The following is a 19,260-nucleotide window of genomic DNA, read 5'->3' as shown; positions in this document are numbered from 1 at the left end:
TAATTAAATAAATAAAAGTGAAAAATCTATCCCTGATTTTTTACACTGCTCACGTCACACATAGTCCAAGGACTGTGTGTGTCGTGTAGCACCCTATAAATTAGGGATATTTGATTTTTCCACAATTATTTAGTTATTTATTCAACTACCTTATAAGATAAAATCCAACAACCTAATAATTAATTCAAATTTGAATTTATTATCTTTTTAACTAATTATCAAATATAATTAATTATTTAAATAAATATCAATCTTTTAAATTCAAATCCAATTTGAACTTATCAGATTATTATCTCCCACTCAAATAAAGATGTTTAATTAATTCTACCATTTAATTAATACTAATTTCGAAAATTAAAATTAATATTATTATAATTTCGAAAATTATAATTAATTATTTAATATAATTTTGAATTTTTTTTTTTGGTAAATGAGATCTGTGTATTGCAAACTATCCATTTACAAACTAAGCAGCACAATAATTAGGCCCGCCAATGAACTCTATTACAATTACAATTGTTCAAACCATTCTCTATCTAACATTTGTATTTTGTTAGGCATGATACTTCTAACTCTGATCTTTATATTATATTGAATTCTTTGTACAACTACGGCTACTCTATAAACTTTTTGACTCCACAAAGCCTCATTTCTACACCACCAAAGCTGACAAACCAAAGTTGCAATAGTAGCTAAAAACACTTGCTTCCTAAACCGAGATATCCTTGCCTTAGCTATCCATCTCAGTAATTTCTTAATTTTATTGGCTGTCGTTTGCCAACCCAACCAAGATTTGATTTGTTGCAGACAGTGAAAGCTCAAATAGCACTCAAAATATATATGTTCTCTGTTTTCCTTATTAGTTCCACATAGAAGACAATGATCATCCGAAGTTATGTGAAATATGAATAATCGGTCTTTCATTTGCAACCTATCCAAAACCGCATGCCAAAGAAGAAATCTATGCTTCATTATTGTGATTCTATTCCATGCCTCCCTATGCCACTGTACCTTCTGATTTGTAGAAACAAGAGTTTTGTACCCCTCACCTATCTTATAGACCCCTCTTGAGAAAAGTGGAATAACTTGTAGAGCCTTGAACTTTTCCTTGACTTTAACAATTTGTTTCCAGTACCAACTACTGGTATTTGGGGCTGTATAATTTCAAAAATTGCATAATAATTATTTTTTTTAATTACAACTAAATTTTAACTAATTAATTAATCACTATTATCACATAATTGCATATTTGGCCCGAAGAACAAATTTCTTCTTAAAGATGTCTTTTAACCATTTTTCCCTTTATATCAACCCTTGCCTTGAATAGTGTTGATAGAGTTGTTGTGGGGACCTATGGACCTATAATTCCAAGCTCCAATAAATTTGAGATTATTAATTAAACTATTTAATTAAATAATCTTAATTTATTAATCTCATGATTACTCCACTATACATATGAGACTGCACTCTTGTAATTATAGACATTTCATTTATTGAGTACTTTCTAATAATAAAGTGTCCATTGATATAATCATTACATACAAATTAACCCTCTAATAATGGTTCATAATTAACCGGGAATAAAATTACCTTTTTACCCTTTTAATTATATATTGTTTCCTTAAGTATCATTGACTTTACTAGTGATGTTTAATTCATAACTAAATTATGAATTTGAGCTCAATAACATTTTAGTCCCAAAAGTCAACTCTTAAGAGAGCCATTATTCAATCTCTTACGAGAAGGTATAGATTCTATATATGTATACTATATCCCTAGCCATTTACATTAATGAGTTCCCAAAACAAAAGTTTCTAGCCTGATCATTCTGACATACCCTAACAAGTGAATCAAAGAACTCATATAACATAAACAGGAGTTCATAGTAACTTAAGGATTAAGATCTATTTGTATATGATCATCAATTGATATATTTAATTAATACTTTGAAACAGTATTTAACTAAGTATTAATAAACATATCTGATCTAGTTCTATATATTCTCTAATATATAAAGTACCTCCACTGAAGTGTCCTACTACACTAGTAATCCGGATCTAGATCACATGTATTCATAATACTAGTGGACCGTACTTGCAGTAATTAATCTAAAGATTCCATAACTTTATTTTACTACGAACTATTCAAGTTCATTTATCTCAAACACAATCCATACCAATACGTGGTTAAGATCACACATATGAACTTAGGAATTTTTCTGATATTTACTTAATATTATCACAAAGTAATATAGTCCATAAAATATATGCATAACAAATTCAACTTATTTATTTATTTCTTAAAACAATGTCTACTACATATGTTTTCAGGGCACAATTCCAACCAGAAGGTGTAGTAGATAATGTTGGGGTCAATACCTGTCTTGTCTGCGTGAGACCAGGCAAAGACGTCCTGGTTCTCACAGAGAAATCTCACCAAAGCATCTCGGAAATCCGCCTTGAGAATCTTCCATACCTTAGTTTTCTTTTCTGGTTTGGAGTTGTCAAGGATGACTTCTTTCAGGTTCCTCCATGGGCTCAATAGCCCTATCATCTCCAACCGTGGGGTATAACTCGTTGGACTCCCTCTCTTCTAGATCAACTTGGACCCTCCATCTCCATTGGAGGAGGCTGCTTGGGGCCTACTGCTTCAACCACCATTATTAGATGCTTCCGTGGCACATTGTAACATTGGCGAACCTCTTTCTAGTCCCCGCAACTGTGCCGATTCTTGCCTTTGTGGGAAACCTCATGCACAAGTGTCGAATAGAGGTGGGTGCCCCAAACTCCACCAGGGTAAGGTGTCCCAAGATGGTGTTATAATCAGATGAGAAATCCACCACCACAAAAATGCAGTACTTGAAACCTTGACGAGGCAGTTCTCCAGGTGTCACTGGCAGCTTGATCTCCCCCATCAGAATCAGGCCATCACCCAAGAACCTGTAGAGCATTTAGGTACACGGGGAGAGGATGCTTGCCATCAACCCAATCTTCTCGAAGGCTAACTGGAACAGGATGTTCACATAACTCCCGTTATCTACCAAGATCCGAGCTACCATAGTGCACCCTCCGAGCATCGTCCTCGGAGAATGTTATGATATGGTCTATCATTCGAGGCATCTGCGCTGGGAGTTGGGCCAGTGCCAATACTTCATCATCAAGGTATAGGGCCAGTTCATAACAATTCTACGAGCCCCTTGATGTGCCCCCATGTGGGTTCTTCCAGATATTCTCCCTACTTTTTCATTCACCGGAGGAGGTCCATGAGCTACTTGATGTGGTGTAGCTAGTACTTGGCCTTGAGCCTAAGGAGGCGTCACCTACTACAGAGAAGGTTGAACTACAACCAGAACTTGGGCAGGGCATGCTCCAACCCTGGCATACTGGTGCAGATGCCCTAACTTAATGAGATTATCAATCTCATCTCAAAGTTTTCTGGACTCGTTGGTGTGGTGTCTAACGTCATTGTGAAATTTGCAGAACTTCATAGTGTCCCTTCACCCCATGCCCCTCCGAATGGGTTGAGGTGTCTGGTAGTGAACTTGTTGCTGCATTGCAAGGAAAATATTCTCCTGAGTATCAACCAAATCGGTGTAATCAGAGTACTGAGGAGTGTACTTCTCTTCTGAAGCACGAGTTATCTTGGGCTTCTTATTTCCCCAGCCTTTTCCTCTGCATTTATTGTCGCTTGGACCCTCACTAGTTGCAAATGACTGGGCGGGAGAAGCAGTTCCAGCACTGAAAGCACCCTGAAAAGCACTAATCCAAATGGGAGTTGCTCCATGCACAGGGGGCATGGCATTGTAGCTGGCTTGAGGGGCAATTGGACGATACTACTGGGCACTCATTACACTCATTTGAACATGAGTGTTGAGGACACGAAACTGTGGCAGTAGGGATGGTAGGAGCTGGAACGGAAATGGGTCCTCTAAAAGCTCCAATATGTGCATCCTCCAAGTGAATGTATTCTTGGGCTCGACTAATGAAGTCATCGAGCATGTGGAATCCACGCCTTCGCATGTCACCCCATAGTGGAGAACCTGGTCGGATGCCAACTTGCATGGCCATTAACTATTGGCCATCGTCAACCCTCTTGGTCTTGGCAGCCTTTTTTTTAAAGCACATTATGTACGCTTTAAGGGTCTCGAAATTCCCCTGCTTAATATTGGCCAAAGCATTGACCTCGAAGTGCACCTTCTGAGTAGTTATAAATTGTCTTCGGAAGACCATAGAGAGTTTGTGCTAGTGCTTCTCGAACCACTTGTCTACAAGTCCCGTCAAGGTTAACAGGAAGACGTATCTTCTTGCATCCTCGGAGGCATGGTTAACTGACATCAATCTGTTGAACTTTGACAGATGATCGGAGGGGTCCGTGGATCCACTATATGGAGTGATGTTTGGCATCTTGAAACCTCTAGGAATGGGGCTTTGAAAATGTGTGGCGCACACGACTCCCCCTCTTCATCCTCTGAGTTGGAGTCTTGGCCTTTCCTCCGAGCCATCTTTAACATGATCTTTTTTAAACTCTCTAACTCTGCAAAGAGAGGATCGTGATTGGCACTTTGTGCACAATATGCTCACTGGTCGGGCATAGCTTTTCGCCTCCGAGCATTAAAAGAATGTCTTGGAGGTTCGATTGTGGTTGTGGTTATCTACCAGGGATGTCCTCAGAAGTTGCTCGGTTCCTACGAGCATCCAAGTCGTCTCAGAGGTCAGGTTATGCTTTGTGGCAACAGCCATCCTCGAAGAATCCTACCTCTGTTTGCCCCTTGGAATTTACGTATTCATTGTTAACCAAGACACAGATTCCTCGTCCTCAGTTTATGGAGACTATTTTCCTATTGACTCCTTGCACGGGGTTTCCCAGGGTTAGTGAGGTATTGAGGGGACTCCTCCTACAGGCCTAACACTCTGTCGCAACGCGCATGGGCGGAATGCCCTGGGCTCCACAGATGATGTTAGCTCGGTGGTTCCCCTAGACCGCTTGAGCTTTAGGACAATTGGCCCTCCTCGAGACGTCGATGGGCTCAAAAGCCCGACGATTCCTTTTTCTCTTTAGTGAGGGCTCAACCTCCTCCTTCCCACTAGCTTGAGGCACGAGTGGTGCTCCAACTTGGTGCACAGGTGGCATCCACCTAGCTGCTCTTGTACCACGTCAGTGGGATGCTCAGGGGCAGGCCCATTGGTTGGGCAGGGGCACTCTAGCTGGGTGTGTAGGTGGCACACCAGCTGACTGTCTAGGTTGTACTGCGCCATGAGGGTACACTTGCAGCCCTTGAGCCGCCAAAATATCCTTCGTGGCGTTAACCACCTCCGGTAGGGCGGCGATACTACCCTTCTGGACCTCGATTTTTGTAACGCCCTGGTTACCCCAGAACAGTTACGGTGAACCGGAAATTTAACTCGCTACCCGAGTTCTTTGGTTAAAAACGTGCTTCTAGGTGTTATTAACAGGCTAAGGTGGAAAACCGATCAAAAGGAAAGGATATTTTTTATTTAATACATAAAACTGTTCATGGGCCCATCAAAACGTTTACAAGTTATTTACAACTCAAAATGGTCATTACAGTTTCAAATTTACAACCTGCCGACCTAAGCGGGAAAAATAGGGTAAACCACCTAGTTCCTCTGAGAACTCCTTAGCCGTGGTGGTCAAGCGGCCGCATATGTACACAACACCACCTAAGCTCTCCACTCAAGGCTGGGTGAACTTTTCCTTCCCTTTACCTGCACCACATAACACCCATGAGAAAAAGCCAGCAAGAAAACACAATATAGCATGAATATAATATCAACAATGATCATAATAATCATTCAGGACTTTCAGTCCAAAACAGATGAGTGACAGTTGAAAAGTCACTAAGGTGGGTTCCGTTCCCTCTAACCATATGACGATAGGGTCACCAGGGCTTTACAAATAAGTGATCCTTTCACTAGCTTAAACAGGATAGGTGCTTGATGACTAGTCATCAACATAACCTACCTCGTGACCATAGAGTCACAACCATGGGATTTCGCTCCCTAACCATGTGACAAGCTGTCACCTAGGCCTTTGGCCCTGGCTCTGAGTAACTAGTCTTAGACTAGTCAAGCACTTATAAGTTTCATCAACCTTAGGGTCGGTCCAACATTAATGTCCCTAGAGCCATTCAACACTGATATCGATTAGATCTAATCTTTAATCGGCCCTGCGTTCATGACTCTTATGCCGTTTCTAACTCTCAGGTCAGTAATATGCGACCAGTGTCGTCCCTGACTAATCAGTACCATACACAAGTAAGCAAGCTCTGCTAAGCATTTAATATGCAATCAATGTCAACATTTAACAACCAAAATGCCTCAACATCAATCATGCATGTCATATACACAGGGTGCAGTTTTCTTACCTCTGATTCGAGCGAGAATGAATAAAAGAACAACCCTTGAGAACGAACAAACTTTTAGTCCTTTAGCAGTCACCTAGTCATAACCAAATATGGGACACCATCAATAAAATGAATAAATAAGGTTCCCGAACCAAGATCAAGCCTCCAGAACATCAGTCCCTACTAATTCGGGTAGTAGGAACAATCCCGAGGCCTAAAACCAAGTTCCCGAGGTCAAAACACTCAAACGGCCTCAAAACACTGCCTGAGCCGCGGCCCTAGCACCTTGAGCCGCGACCCCCAGCCATACCAGGAGCAAGGGCCGCGGCACCCCGTACCCAGGGCTGCGGCGCCCAGCACGCCCAAAACACCTTCAGCTGCTTCTTCGAGCTTGGGTCGCGGCACCCAAGAACAGGTTCGCGGGCCCCCACCTAGAACCAGCCAAAACTTGACTTTTCTTCATCCCAAACCTTCCAAAACATACCTAAACACTCCCAAATCCAAAATCAAAGTTCCCAAACTTCCCAATGATCCAAAACCATCAAATCCCGAGGCTCAAACGAACCAAAAGCTCAATGATTCACAAAAACCAATTCTAAGCTTAGAAACTCTAAAATCTCAAAACTTAAAACTTAGATTACCTTTGATTGGGTTGTTTCTCGTCAAATCCTTCGGTCAAGAAGCTTTTAATCTTTCCTAGGATCGATTTGCCTCGATCCTCGCTTGATTCCGACTCCTAAAACTTGAGATTTCTTCGAAATTGCCTCGAACGGTAAAATGAACTAACGGGAAGAGAGAAAGTGTTTTTCTAATGTACGGTTCTATCTGACAACCTACTTCAAGCTTAAGTAACATCAAATAAAACCTAAGGCTTGGGGTCCCAAAAACACCCCTGGAAATATCATAGTCAAAACCTCCAGAATTTCCTCCTGATCTCAATAACTCCCAATTTATCACCAAATAAACACTCTCATTATCCAATATCCCAATAATCGACCCCGTTATGACAAAACCGCTATTTTATAATATAAGACCGTCTCATGCCGAATAGCTCGAATATATCTCCATAATAATGGGATCTCATCCATATATCACAATATGCACCAAAATACACAGATATGCCCTCAATGGGCCAAATTACCAAAATATCATAACAATCGAATGTGGACCCACATGCATGCATATAACATCATATTATAATATAATTAACATAAACATGCATACTATCATTTAATGCCATAATTAAACAGTTATGGCCCTCCCGGCCTACTAATCCAGCCATTAAACCACATTAGGGATTTCGGGGCATTACAATTTTCTACTGCTAAGAGGTGATTTGGTTCCTAAGGGCCACCATTTATGGTGGCTCCTCCGTTTGAAACATTGGGAGAACTCACTATCATAGTAGTCATCTCCATCTTCACTTTCATAACAATCATTCTCATCGTAACCATCATCGTGGGCCACCTCCCGGTCAACAGGTGGAGGCGGTGGTCGGCTTAGTACTCCTCCCATAGCGATGGTGGAAGAACGAAGTTCTTATGAAACATTGCGTATGATTTTCACCATTGTTGTGACTCAAAGCATTCTTCAACCTCTAAATGAAAGCACCAAAATGTTAACTAGAATTTTTGCTAACAACTAATTAAACAAAAGCACAAATAAATATAGAAGGAGACACATAGATCTACGTGGTTCAGTTTATTAATTGACCCTAGTCCACGAGTCAATTGTATTAGGATGAGAGAAGCTTGGGGGTTCACGCATCAATGGAGTTTCAGGCAGTGTTTAGTAATGCATAGAGTACAGAAATCGGGGATCATTTACAATTTGTGCCCTAGACCTATTTATAGATGGGCGAGGGCAATTGATTCTCTAATGAAGAGTAATTACAATTATTCTCCCTTAATGGAGTATGAAATGAACAAGAAGTAATATATTCCAATAGTAAATACATTGGTGGGCCAAGGTGTATCACAATGGGCCCAATTATGAGGTTTCAGCCCACTAGATTTTGGGGGTAGCATGTCTTCCCATGTCAGACGGCGCTATGAGACATCTTGTTTGTCGCTTGTACGGACTGGACACCACGACTTGTGCAACTATAAAATGTGAGACGGCTGCTTGTTGTCCAAGATCATTGTGCTTGACACGTGGCACTCTACTCGACTTTTGTAGCGATGACAGCTGAGTTGTAGTACTTTTTGTGGAACAGCTCCCCAAATCTGGTCCAAGTCATGGTGGCAACATCGTGAGTCTGCTGAACTAAATCCCACCATATTCTAGCATCCTTCTTGAGCAGAGATGAAACGCAAGATATACGGTCTGTGTTGCCAAGATTCATGTGTGCTAGGATTGGCTCTACATTTCTAAGCCATTCTTCCGCCTCGAAGGAGTCTGTTGTCCCTTCAAAGTTCGGAGCAATCCTAATGTTGGTCGGTAGGCTATTCTTCTGAACCTCCTCCACTGTGTTGGAGGCTTTGTATTTATACTATTCGCCTTGCCCTAGGGCTGTGCCTGAGCATAACTGACAGGGAAATATCCCTTTCTTCTCGCGGGTAGTTATTGTTCTATTTGTTAGGAGGTTTGACCAAGTTTTTAGGGCTGTTAGGCACTCTTTGCGGGTGGTTGGGCGATTCTCGCGGAGCTCCAACGGAGAGTGTAACGGCTTTCATCCGAGTAGGTATATCTGCTCGTCATACCATCCAGCAAGTATCTGGGGGTCCTGCCGAGCAGGTGTGCCTATAGCATGCCAAGCAGTAATTTGTTCGTATTACCTGTAGGTATATATTGACCAACTTGCCGGGGTGTATGCCCAGTCTGCTCCACGTGTCCAAATTTAGTGGCACGTTAGATATGCCAATTTTTTGGATAACAATAACATATGCCAAATTTGGCCCACTAGTAAATGTCATTTTTTTTATCTACCATATTCCCATTAATTTATTAGTTAACAATTACTGACTAACTGAATTACGTGTTTTTATTCAATTTTTACAACAAAAAATGAAAAAAAATAATTTTGATATATTATCAATAAATATTAAATGAATTGTTTATTTTTTTTATTTAATTTGCATCTTGTGCATTAGACCACAATTGAAAATATTAAGCTAAGATCATCTTTAATGGAAGATGCAAATATTGCTATATTTGGCACAACTTTTACAATTGTGCTCAAATGCACAATTGTAAAAATTGATGCAAAAATGAATCATCCATTAATGCTCATTTAATATTTATTTGAAATATGAAGAAAAAAAAAATTTCTTTCTTATTTTATTATTATCCCCACTAAAGAAATAAAAAAGTAAGTAAAAGTCTACATTTATATTTAATGCTGACACTAATAATAATAAAAATGTCATAAAAGTAAATAAAAATATTTCATCCCCAAATTTAGCACTTCATTATATATGTTCTAAATGTAGCATTAACTCATATTTTGTGCCAAATTTGGCACAAAATTTATGAACTTAGAGCACTCTCAATGACTCATTTAAAATAGCTATATTATAACTTTATAGCTCAAATGTGATAAAATAGCTCACCCTCAAATGAGCTACTCTAATTTTTTTTAGCTCAATATACTATTCATTCTCAACTTGTAGAACTATTCACTCCTTTATAAATATTTTATTATTTTTTCTAACTTCTCTATATATATTTGATATTATGAATAATATTATATGATTTTAGTAATTTTTTTAAATTTTATATACATATTATCTTTTTATATTTTGTTATACTTATTATATTGAGAATTATTTTCAAACTTTGTATTAATTTATATTTTATTTTATTTTAGAATAATCTAAAATAAAGTATAATTATATTTTGATATTATATATGGATAAATATCATAAATATTAAAAGATATAAAAATATTAATGAGAAAAAATTTAAAATTAATAAATAATATTTAAGTGATATAGAGAAAACATAGATAAAGTGATGAACAGTGTAGTATAATGTAAAAGTTGAGGTAAAATTGATAAAATAATGTTTTGATTATATATTTTAGGAGTGACAATTCACTCTACTTTAATTAGGAAGAAACCGTGAAGTTAACTGTGTTGGTACTTGGTAGCTTGAGGGTCACTACAGGCAGTGTGGCTGATTAATGATTTTTTAACCTCATACAAGTTGAGACACGGCAACCTTCTAGGAAGGTCGCATTTCAAACATTTCTGCCCTTATGTATGTCATCAGACACCACCTCTATTTTCTTAACTCCGCTGTCAGGAATAATAGTATTGAAGGAATACAAGACAGATTCCAAATCAATAATAATAACCTGCAAATACCCAAATGAAGCTTTAACTTATTGATAAATTAACCATTTACACAAGTTATAAACTGAAGTCTTGAATATGGAATTTACATCCATCATAAACAAGATGCAACCGACATCCATAATCAAAGGAGGAATAAGCAATGGCACAATTATATACAGTTCATGGTGACATTGAATGTTTAAACAGTACTTCAATCGTTTCTGTTTGGTAAATAACTTTTGATTTATCTACATCAATCACCATTAAATATAAAAGACAATTGAACCATTCTTGCCATGAGGGAGAGTAAAAGACTTGCACCAAGTGATACTTCGCTGAGAACAATCACTTCTTTGCAAGCAACCTCTCATTGGGTGTGGGGTAAAAAAAGTCGATCATTTCTCGCAAGAAATTTATACTTAAAATCTTCCTCTCCCGCACCTCCCATTTGGACCTCAAATCTTCTTATGCTCTGATAGTCATTCCAGCGTGGTGAGTTGCAGGAGCTCGCTTCAATGCCTTGACTCCAAATGGGTTGTTCTTGCTCTGTTTCATTACCAAAACCATAAATAAAATATAAGGCAAACAATTCAAGATGATAGCGATTTGGCCTAAACAGTCAACATTCACAAAGTGTTCGATGTTTCCAATAAAATTGTTGTCTTTCATGGTTTCTATGAAACAACAAAGCGCAAATAAGCAAGTTCTAAGCTTACCACTCGGCAAGTTCCGGCATTAAGATCACAGACAGGGTAGTCATGAGGGCAGCAGCTGTAGTGATCATCACAGCAGGTTGCACCCTCGAGAGGGCAGCATCCCCAAGCGAAGCAGTATTTGCCATACTCGTAGATGCAGCAGCAAGTGCTTCCCTCAGGGCACGTGTAGTAGTCATCACAAACAGTTGGGGGCTTGATAGGAGGAGATGGTGGTGAGGGGCCGGGTTTAGGAGGGTTTTGGCCGTTCTTGATGGGGTATGAGGGTTCTATGGCGATTCCACACTTGCCATGGGACGCAGAAGCCATATTACGCTCCAACCTGATGTATCCAGCCTCTCCCCAGCTGTCTCCCCAAGAGTTCCTCACGATCCAGTAATCTTTTCCGTTTTCTGTACCGTATCCAACTGCAGCCACACCATGGTCTAGTTGTGTTCCGCAGAGTCCAGTGAAAACACCCTGAATGAATAAACCACATATTAAAACAATAAAAAATAAGTCTATCCAATATACAAGGGTTTTACTTAATCAAGCAATGCTAAAACTTATTTGATACGATTTATTTGTTCACATAATGCTGTCTATCTTTCTTTACACTCATTCATTAATGATTACTTAAACAAACCATCAAATTATTGTCTCTCAACAATCTGTGAATGATGTTTGGTAAGTATATCCATAATTGATCAAAAGGGTACAAGAAAGTATGCATTTTAAGTAGGGATCATTACCGATTGGTACAGTTGAAATGCTCTGCCACCAGCTTCAATGGCAACAGCAACAGGCTGGTTTGCAACAGCCTTCATCAATGATTTCTCATCATTTTGAGGCACGTCTTCATAACTATCGATTGACACAACGTGAGCATTTTTCTGCAGAGAATGAATAAAAAATTTAAGTAATTTCAAAGACTAGAATTAATTAACTCAGGTAACTTGAGCAAGCTAATTTTGATCATTAAATAGCAAAAACGAGGTACGTCGTAATTTAACACACCCTGTATGTATCACATTGACCATCACGAGCCTTGTAAGGGTAATCCTCTTCGGAGTCAATGCCGCCATTGTTGATGATAAATTCGAAGGCATAGTCCATGAGGCCACCATTGCAGCCCTGGTTGTAAGAAGTATCACAATCCACCAACTCTTGCTCAGACAAAGAGATTAGCTCACCAGCTACAAGCTTGTTAATCCCTTCAACTGCAGCAATAGTTGAAAAGGCCCAGCAGCTCCCTTCAACCCAAACCAATTTATGACGTTAGTTTAGTGACACCCAAAAAAAGAAAATAAATAATAACTTTATTTGCAAAATGATTTTTATTTTTTCAAAATGATCGTAATGAACAACTCTATTTTGGCCAATTCCTCAACTTTCAATAAGTTTTCAGCAAATAAAAAAAAAAAAAAAAAAAAACCTGGCCTAATAGTTACGAAAGCAGAGTGATTGACTTTTGTCTTTGGACCAAATTCACCAATTATAGAAAAGACTAATAATCACTTGAGTATTTTTTTTTTCTTTTTTTAAAAAAAGCCCCTTAAAATCTGCATCTCTGCATCTTTTCCCAACCTATTTTCCGGGAAAACAACAAACAAAGAAACAAGCAAAATGAAAACATAGCAAATTCTTTTAGGGTTAAAACATCCATAGCCAAATTAACTGGTTAATAATACAGGTGACGAATCCATGATAATTTTTATTTTAAAAAAAAACAATCATCATGCCAATAATCTATCGAAAACATAAATCCAGGTTCTAAAAAAAAAGTCAACTTCGGTTAAAAAATTGAAAAAAAAAAAACTCACCGCATTGACCCTGATCTTTAACAGGAGCAACAGCCCCTTTAGCCCTCCAATCGACGAAATCGGGCAACGAATCTCCAACTCGGAACGCGTACCGATCACTCTTTCTCGACTCAGATAGCTTTCCCTTCCGATCCATCTTGGTGCCCAAATACGTGGCTCTGTACTCGTCGTTGGTGAGATCAGCGAACTTGTTCAGCCCAACCTTGTAGGTCCTGCTCTCCTTGTTGTGCTCATCGACGAATCTCAAATTATCTTTGAAGATCTCGAATCGCTTCTCCTTCTCTCCCAGAGCGTTGTATGCCTTACCATGATGCACAAGCCATGACTCGTACATGGCTCTCATCTCCTTCTCGGTTCTTCCTTCAGAAGGGACCTCCATGCCGTGTTTGGCATTGTAGTCAATGATAGACATATCCGAAGCCCAGGACAAACCCACCAAGAAAACCATGGCAAAACACGAAACAAAGTAAGATCCATGATCGATCGCCATTTTTTAGAACAGAGTCTGATCAGAAAAGAATGAGTTAGAAGGGTAGTCTGTTTTTGTGAGAGATAGAGGTGTTTATGTAAGTATATTTATAGGATTTTGGAGTAGCGAGGTAAAAATATGGCTACCTTCACAGGCTGGATAGGTAAGAATTTAAAGGAGACAATCGATTACGATTGGCTCTTAGCAACATCGAGATACGTATGAGGATGGGCTTTTTCACACGTGTGATCTATTTTTTAGATTTTTTAATTAATTTATTTATTTAAAATAGCAATGATTTTTTAGTTTGTTGATTTTATATGTGGATATTTTTGCTGAATATATATTTTTTATTAGAAACACTGAATATATTTTTGGAGATTGATAAATAGTTTTGGGATTTAGGTAAACAAAAATTGTAATTTTAGTCAAATAATCAATTGACAGATCATAGTTCATGTACCAATGTAACAACCTACTATTAAATACCTAAATGGTTTGTGTAAAGAAATACGCTATCATTAATGATTATTATTTTACCAGAAAACAACAAAGAGAGTTATTTTCTTTACTAAGACATGATGCAGGTAAGCATGGGGTTGCACTGTTAATCTAAATAATTTGAGAAATTTAATTATAATAATTTAAAATACCAGTGAAATAATTGGGGAGAGAGATACACCTATATTCGGTCTTGTGCTTATTATTCCACAAAGATTCATTGTTTAAAGGAAAATATTCATGTGCTCCCAATCCATATACATTCTTTATATATATACACACAAATTATATATTCATTTTTATGAGGCTTTCCAAAACTGCCTTATAATTATTGTGATTTTTTAACACTTAATGATGGGAATTCTTAATTCTACAATAGGGCAATAAACTTCCCCAATAATGAGGCACTTTCTTTAGTATTTCATTGGTTAATGGGTATAACGTGGTGGTCTAGTAAAATAAAATAAAATACAATGAGCTTGGCTGTAGAGGATCATAGAAAAATATGAAAGAGAGAGCACAATCTTACCCTAGAAAAATTAGTCCACATTTCCAAATTTGTAAATAGGTATGTTAAAGAAAACATATTATAATTGTACGGGGTTAATTTCCTCGAAGTGACGTGTCATTGTATTAGGAAAGGAAAATGTCCATTTTTTAGAGAGATCTTATTGGACAAATTAATGTGTGCATACTGAGCTTTGATAAAAAATGATTGAATAAGATTGATGAGCTCAAAATGATTGAATAGATCGATGAGCTTTGAGCTCAAAACAGATAGATTGGTGGAAGAGCCCAGAGTTTAGATTGAGCGAGAAGATGGGTGAGCATTTAAGCTCATTGTGCAAAGGAAGGAAAAGGCGGGAAGAAGGTTAACGAAGCTAGGCACGTGGACTGATAACTCTATATTTTAGAGTTATTACTTGAGCTTTTGAACTTAAAAATCTAAGTGAAATAGAGCGTTTGTGTTGTTACTGTGTGGTTTTAGTCATTTCGTCTTTTAATTTTTATTTGTGTATTTTGTTTTAATTAATGATAAATCTTGTGGGAAAATAATGGGATTATGATCTAAAAAAATGTGATATCTATTTTTGAAGAAAAAAAGAAAGGATGCTTGGAAAGCTTGGTGAAAAATGTGTAAAGAAAGCATCTTGGAGCTGAAATCCTGGTACTTTGCTGTAGCATCATTTTAACGTTGTTGTAGCAAAGTGTGCACAGTCAGCAGCAAAAGTTATGCATACTTGGGAAGTCATTAAATGAGGTGGAATGACATGATGAGATGATGGATGAGGTGGTAAATAGCTGATTTTTTTTAGGGGAAAGGTGGTCCCCACATGTAGAAGAAAAAGATAAGGGTTTATACCCATTTTTGGAACCCTAGAGAGAGAAGGATCATCTTCAACAAAGACCCAGCAGCCCAACACCATTAAAGACCATATTTTCTGTATTTTTGAGCTAAAAACACCAATAAAAGAAGGGGAAAATGTGGAGAAGAGAAGAGAAACAAGAATAGAGGAGGAGGAGGAGAAGAAACTTTCCACCATTGGGGGCTAAAAACTCTCCCTTTCTTCTATTTTGATTTTGTATTATTTCTCTAAGTTTTGAACTAATAGAACAATATGGTGGATGTTTATGGTTCTTTGTTAATTTTGAGTATGAACTAACTTTTTAAAGCTAGGATATTGATGAACCCTAATTTGTAGTGAAACCCCAAATTGTTGATTTTAAATTTATGCTAAGTTTCTCTTGTTCAATTAAGCTATATTTATTGCTAATTCTTGCTTGAGATTGATCAACTTGAGTGGATTACAAGATAGTTTGAATTCTGGAAGGGTTTAAATTAGTGGATAGGCTTAGTTCATGCATGTTGATAACTTTGTTGTTGATTAGTGGATAATATAGGGATATTTAATTCACCATGCAAACTTGAAGGATTGATACTTAAAATTATGTTCTTGAAATTGAATTTAGCATAGGAATGTGTGAATTTAATTGATAGAACTTTAACATGAGCATTTGGAAAAATGGCATGTGCATTGAATTGGAAATCCTAGTTATAAGAGAACTTTGCTATGAACTTTGCTGTAGCATTAGGGGTAAAACTAAAAATTAGGGGGAATTAGTATTCCTAGCTATTTACATCTTTCATTTGACAATGAATTACTCATTGATTTAGTTTAAATTGTTTCCATTTTATTTTTCTAAATTAATTCGCACATTCTTAATTACTCGCATCGATTCAAAATGTTTGCAACCCAAATTGTAGAGTTGATTTTTATAATATATAGCTTAAAGCAATCCTTGAGGAGACAATAAAATCACTTACTACCGTATTACTTGTTAGACGATTATGTACACTTGCATATACTAAAAGAAAAATCGCAACAAGTTTTTGACGTCGTTGCTAGGGACTGCTTAAAGTCAATTATTGTAAAGTTAATTATCTTGCAATTTTATTTAAATTTTCTTTTGTGCTAACTTGGGTGATTCTCGTGCAAATTCAGGTTCACACAGTGTATGAACGAGAATCAAGACCCTGAACTACTTCCCCTTGATCCAGAAATTGAGCGTACATTTAGAATGAGGCGAAAAGTACAAAAATCATAAAGGGAAGTAGTAGTGATGGATGTTGAGCAAGGGGCTCAATAGGGAGCCATTCAAAGAGCAGCAAATCTTGCAGGAGCTGCTTAAGAAGGAGTAGCTCAAGGGGGAGTAGCTGCCAATAATGGGAAAAATGCAGTTATTGTGGCTGATGCCAGAGATCGTGCTATTAGGAAATATGCTCTCCCCCTCTTCAATGAGCTCAATCCGAGCATTGTTAGACCAGAAATTCAGGCTGCACAATTTGAATTAAAGCCAGTCATGTTCCAGATGCTTCAAACTGTTGGCCAGTTCAGTGGGATGCCAACAGAGGATCCACACTTTCATCTTCGCATGTTCATTGAAGTGAGTGACTCTTTCAAACTGCCAGGAGTAACAGAGGATACCCTGAGACTAAAGTTGATCCCATACTCCTTGAGAGACAGAGCGAGAGCTTGGTCGAACTCTTTGCCATCTGATTCTGTGACTACTTGGCAATAGTTGGCTGAGCGGTTTTGATGAAATATTTTCCTCCCACTAAAAATGTCAAGCTCCACAATGAGATTACTTCATTTCAGCAACTTGATGAAGAATATTTTTATGAGGCATGGGAGCAGTTGAAGGAGTTGTTGAGAAAATGCCCTCACCATGGCATTCCACATTACATCCAGATGGAGACCTTCTATAATCGTCTCAACGCTCATACTAGAATGGTGGTTGATGCTTCAGTGAATGGGGCTCTTCTTGCTAAGTCTTATAATGAGGCATATGAAATCCTTGAGAGAATATCCAACAACAACAATCAATGGCCCACTTCTAGATTGTCTACAGGTAGAAATGTGGCTGGTATTCATGATGTAGATGCCATCACTTATTTGGCAGCCCAAGTTTTCTCTATTTCTAATATTCTCAAGACAATGAATATGGGGATGAATCAATCAATGGGGCAGCCTATGGGGACACAAATGGGGCAAATGGAGAACATTTCTTGTGTGTATTGTGGTGAGCGTCATACTTTTGATAACTGTTCTTCCAATCCAGTAGATGTGTGTTACATGGGGAATCAAAACAGGAATGGTCCTTATTCTAATTCCTATAACCCATCATGGAGGCAGCATCCCAATTTTTCATAGAGTAATCAAGGATTTGGCCCTAGCAATTCTTCTATGCCTCCAAAACCAAAATTTCCACCAAGCTATCCCCTACAAGCACCACAACAAAGGCCACAACAACAAGCTATTCAATCCAGCTCTCTTGAGAACATGTTGAAGGAGTATATAGTGAAGAATGAAGCCATGATTCAAAGCCAAGCGACATCATTGAGGAACTTAGAAAACAAAGTTGGGCAACTAGCTAATGAGCTTAGAAATAGACCCCATGGTACATTGCCAAGTGATACCGAGAATCCAAGAAATGTGGGCAAGGAACATTGTAAAACCGTCACTTTAAGGAGTTGGAAAGAGTTGGAGAAGGACAAGACAAATTCTGGGCATGAGGGTGAGCCCTCTTCAATCCAAATAAATGAGGAAATCCAAAAAGATGTTGAAATTTCTAGTGCACAAAAATTTTCCTCTGCCAAAAATGTTGCAGGGATGCCGCAACATTGTCACCCAAAAAGTTCAATTTAAAAGCAGCCACCTCCATTTCCTCAATGTTTTCAGAAGCAAAAGTTGGATTCTCAATTTAAGAAGTTTCTAGACATGTTGAAGTACTGCATATCAACATACAACCTATGGAGGCACTTGAGAAAATGCCTAATTATGTGAAGTTCATGAAAGATATCTCTTACAAGGAAGAGAAGATTGGGTGAGTTTGAAAATGTGGCTCTAACCAAGGAGTGTAGTGCCTTTTTGCAAGACATGTTGCCTCCAAAGTTGAAGGATCCTGAGAGTTTCACTATTCCATGTACCATTGGAAACACTTATTGTGGGATGGCTTTATGTGATTTAGGCACAAGCATTAATTTGATGCCAATGTTTGTTTTCAAGCAATTAGTGATTGGAGAAGTCAGGCCTACTACATTTACTCTTCAACTTGTAGAAAGATCTCTTGCTCATCCAGATGGGAAGATTGAAGATGTGTTGGTGAGGGTAGACAAATTCATATTCCCTGTTGATTTTATTGTACTAGATTATGAGGTGGATAGAGAGGTACCTATTATCTTGGGAAGGCCATTTCTTGCAACAGGGAGAACTTTGATAGGTGTGCAGAAGGGGGAGCTTACTATGAGGATCCAAGATGAAAATGTGACTTTTAATGTCTTTAAAGCTATGAAGTTTCCTGATGAGGTTGGGAGTGCTCTATTGTTTCAGTGGTAGATACTTTGGCATCAAAGGGGTTTGAGATGGGGAGGGTTGGTGATCCATTAGAAAGGTTATTGTTGTTTGATTCTCAAAATGACGAAGATGAGGAGGAGTATCTAGCTTGGTTGGAGGCAAATTCTCAAGGGCTAAGAACAAGAGCCCGATTTGATTCATTGGAGTTGCCATCTAGGGAGTTTAAGGCTCCCAAGCCATTAATTGAAGAGCCACCTGAGTTGGAGTTGAAGGTCCTG

General features: G+C 38.1%; 2 protein-coding genes and 1 non-coding gene across 3 annotated transcripts; 1 reads left to right on the top strand and 2 right to left on the bottom strand.

The window, feature by feature from the left end:
• Positions 1 to 10,668: 10,668 nt before the first annotated feature.
• LOC133796916 (cysteine proteinase mucunain-like) lies at positions 10,669 to 13,730 on the bottom strand. Its single transcript, XM_062234620.1, has 5 exons — positions 13,157 to 13,730; positions 12,351 to 12,586; positions 12,086 to 12,226; positions 11,358 to 11,813; positions 10,669 to 11,187 (listed from the first exon to the last, which is right to left on the bottom strand). Exons 1-5 carry the CDS (start codon positions 13,644 to 13,646, stop codon positions 11,107 to 11,109), a joined length of 1,404 nt encoding a protein of 467 aa, XP_062090604.1. The 5' UTR covers positions 13,647 to 13,730; the 3' UTR covers positions 10,669 to 11,106.
• Positions 13,731 to 17,254: 3,524 nt separating this feature from the next.
• LOC133813411 (small nucleolar RNA R71) lies at positions 17,255 to 17,361 on the bottom strand. Its single transcript, XR_009884423.1, has one exon. It is a non-coding gene; the product is annotated as a small nucleolar RNA R71 (small nucleolar RNA).
• A 1,204-nt stretch (positions 17,362 to 18,565) lies between these two features.
• On the top strand, positions 18,566 to 19,024 carry LOC133819826 (uncharacterized). Its single transcript, XM_062253183.1, has one exon. It carries the CDS (start codon positions 18,566 to 18,568, stop codon positions 19,022 to 19,024), a length of 459 nt encoding a protein of 152 aa, XP_062109167.1.
• The last annotated feature ends 236 nt before the right edge of the window (positions 19,025 to 19,260 follow it).

Source organism: Humulus lupulus, chromosome 1, assembly GCF_963169125.1.
Source record: "Humulus lupulus chromosome 1, drHumLupu1.1, whole genome shotgun sequence".
Taxonomy (NCBI): Eukaryota; Viridiplantae; Streptophyta; class Magnoliopsida; order Rosales; family Cannabaceae; genus Humulus; species Humulus lupulus.
This window is presented reverse-complemented; position numbering and strand designations above follow the sequence as displayed.

Bases quoted from the DNA above. Each gene is read 5' to 3' on its own strand.
- LOC133819826 (XM_062253183.1), top strand. From the start codon at position 18,566: ATGTTGCCTCCAAAGTTGAAGGATCCTGAGAGTTTCACTATTCCATGT.
- LOC133796916 (XM_062234620.1), bottom strand. From the start codon at position 13,646: ATGGCGATCGATCATGGATCTTACTTTGTTTCGTGTTTTGCCATGGTT. The intron at 11,814-12,085 runs GTAATGATCCCT...TTATTCATTCAG, and splicing joins CATTTCAACTGTACCAATCG to GGTGTTTTCACTGGACTCTG. The intron at 11,188-11,357 runs GTAAGCTTAGAA...GTAATGAAACAG, and splicing joins ATGCCGGAACTTGCCGAGTG to AGCAAGAACAACCCATTTGG.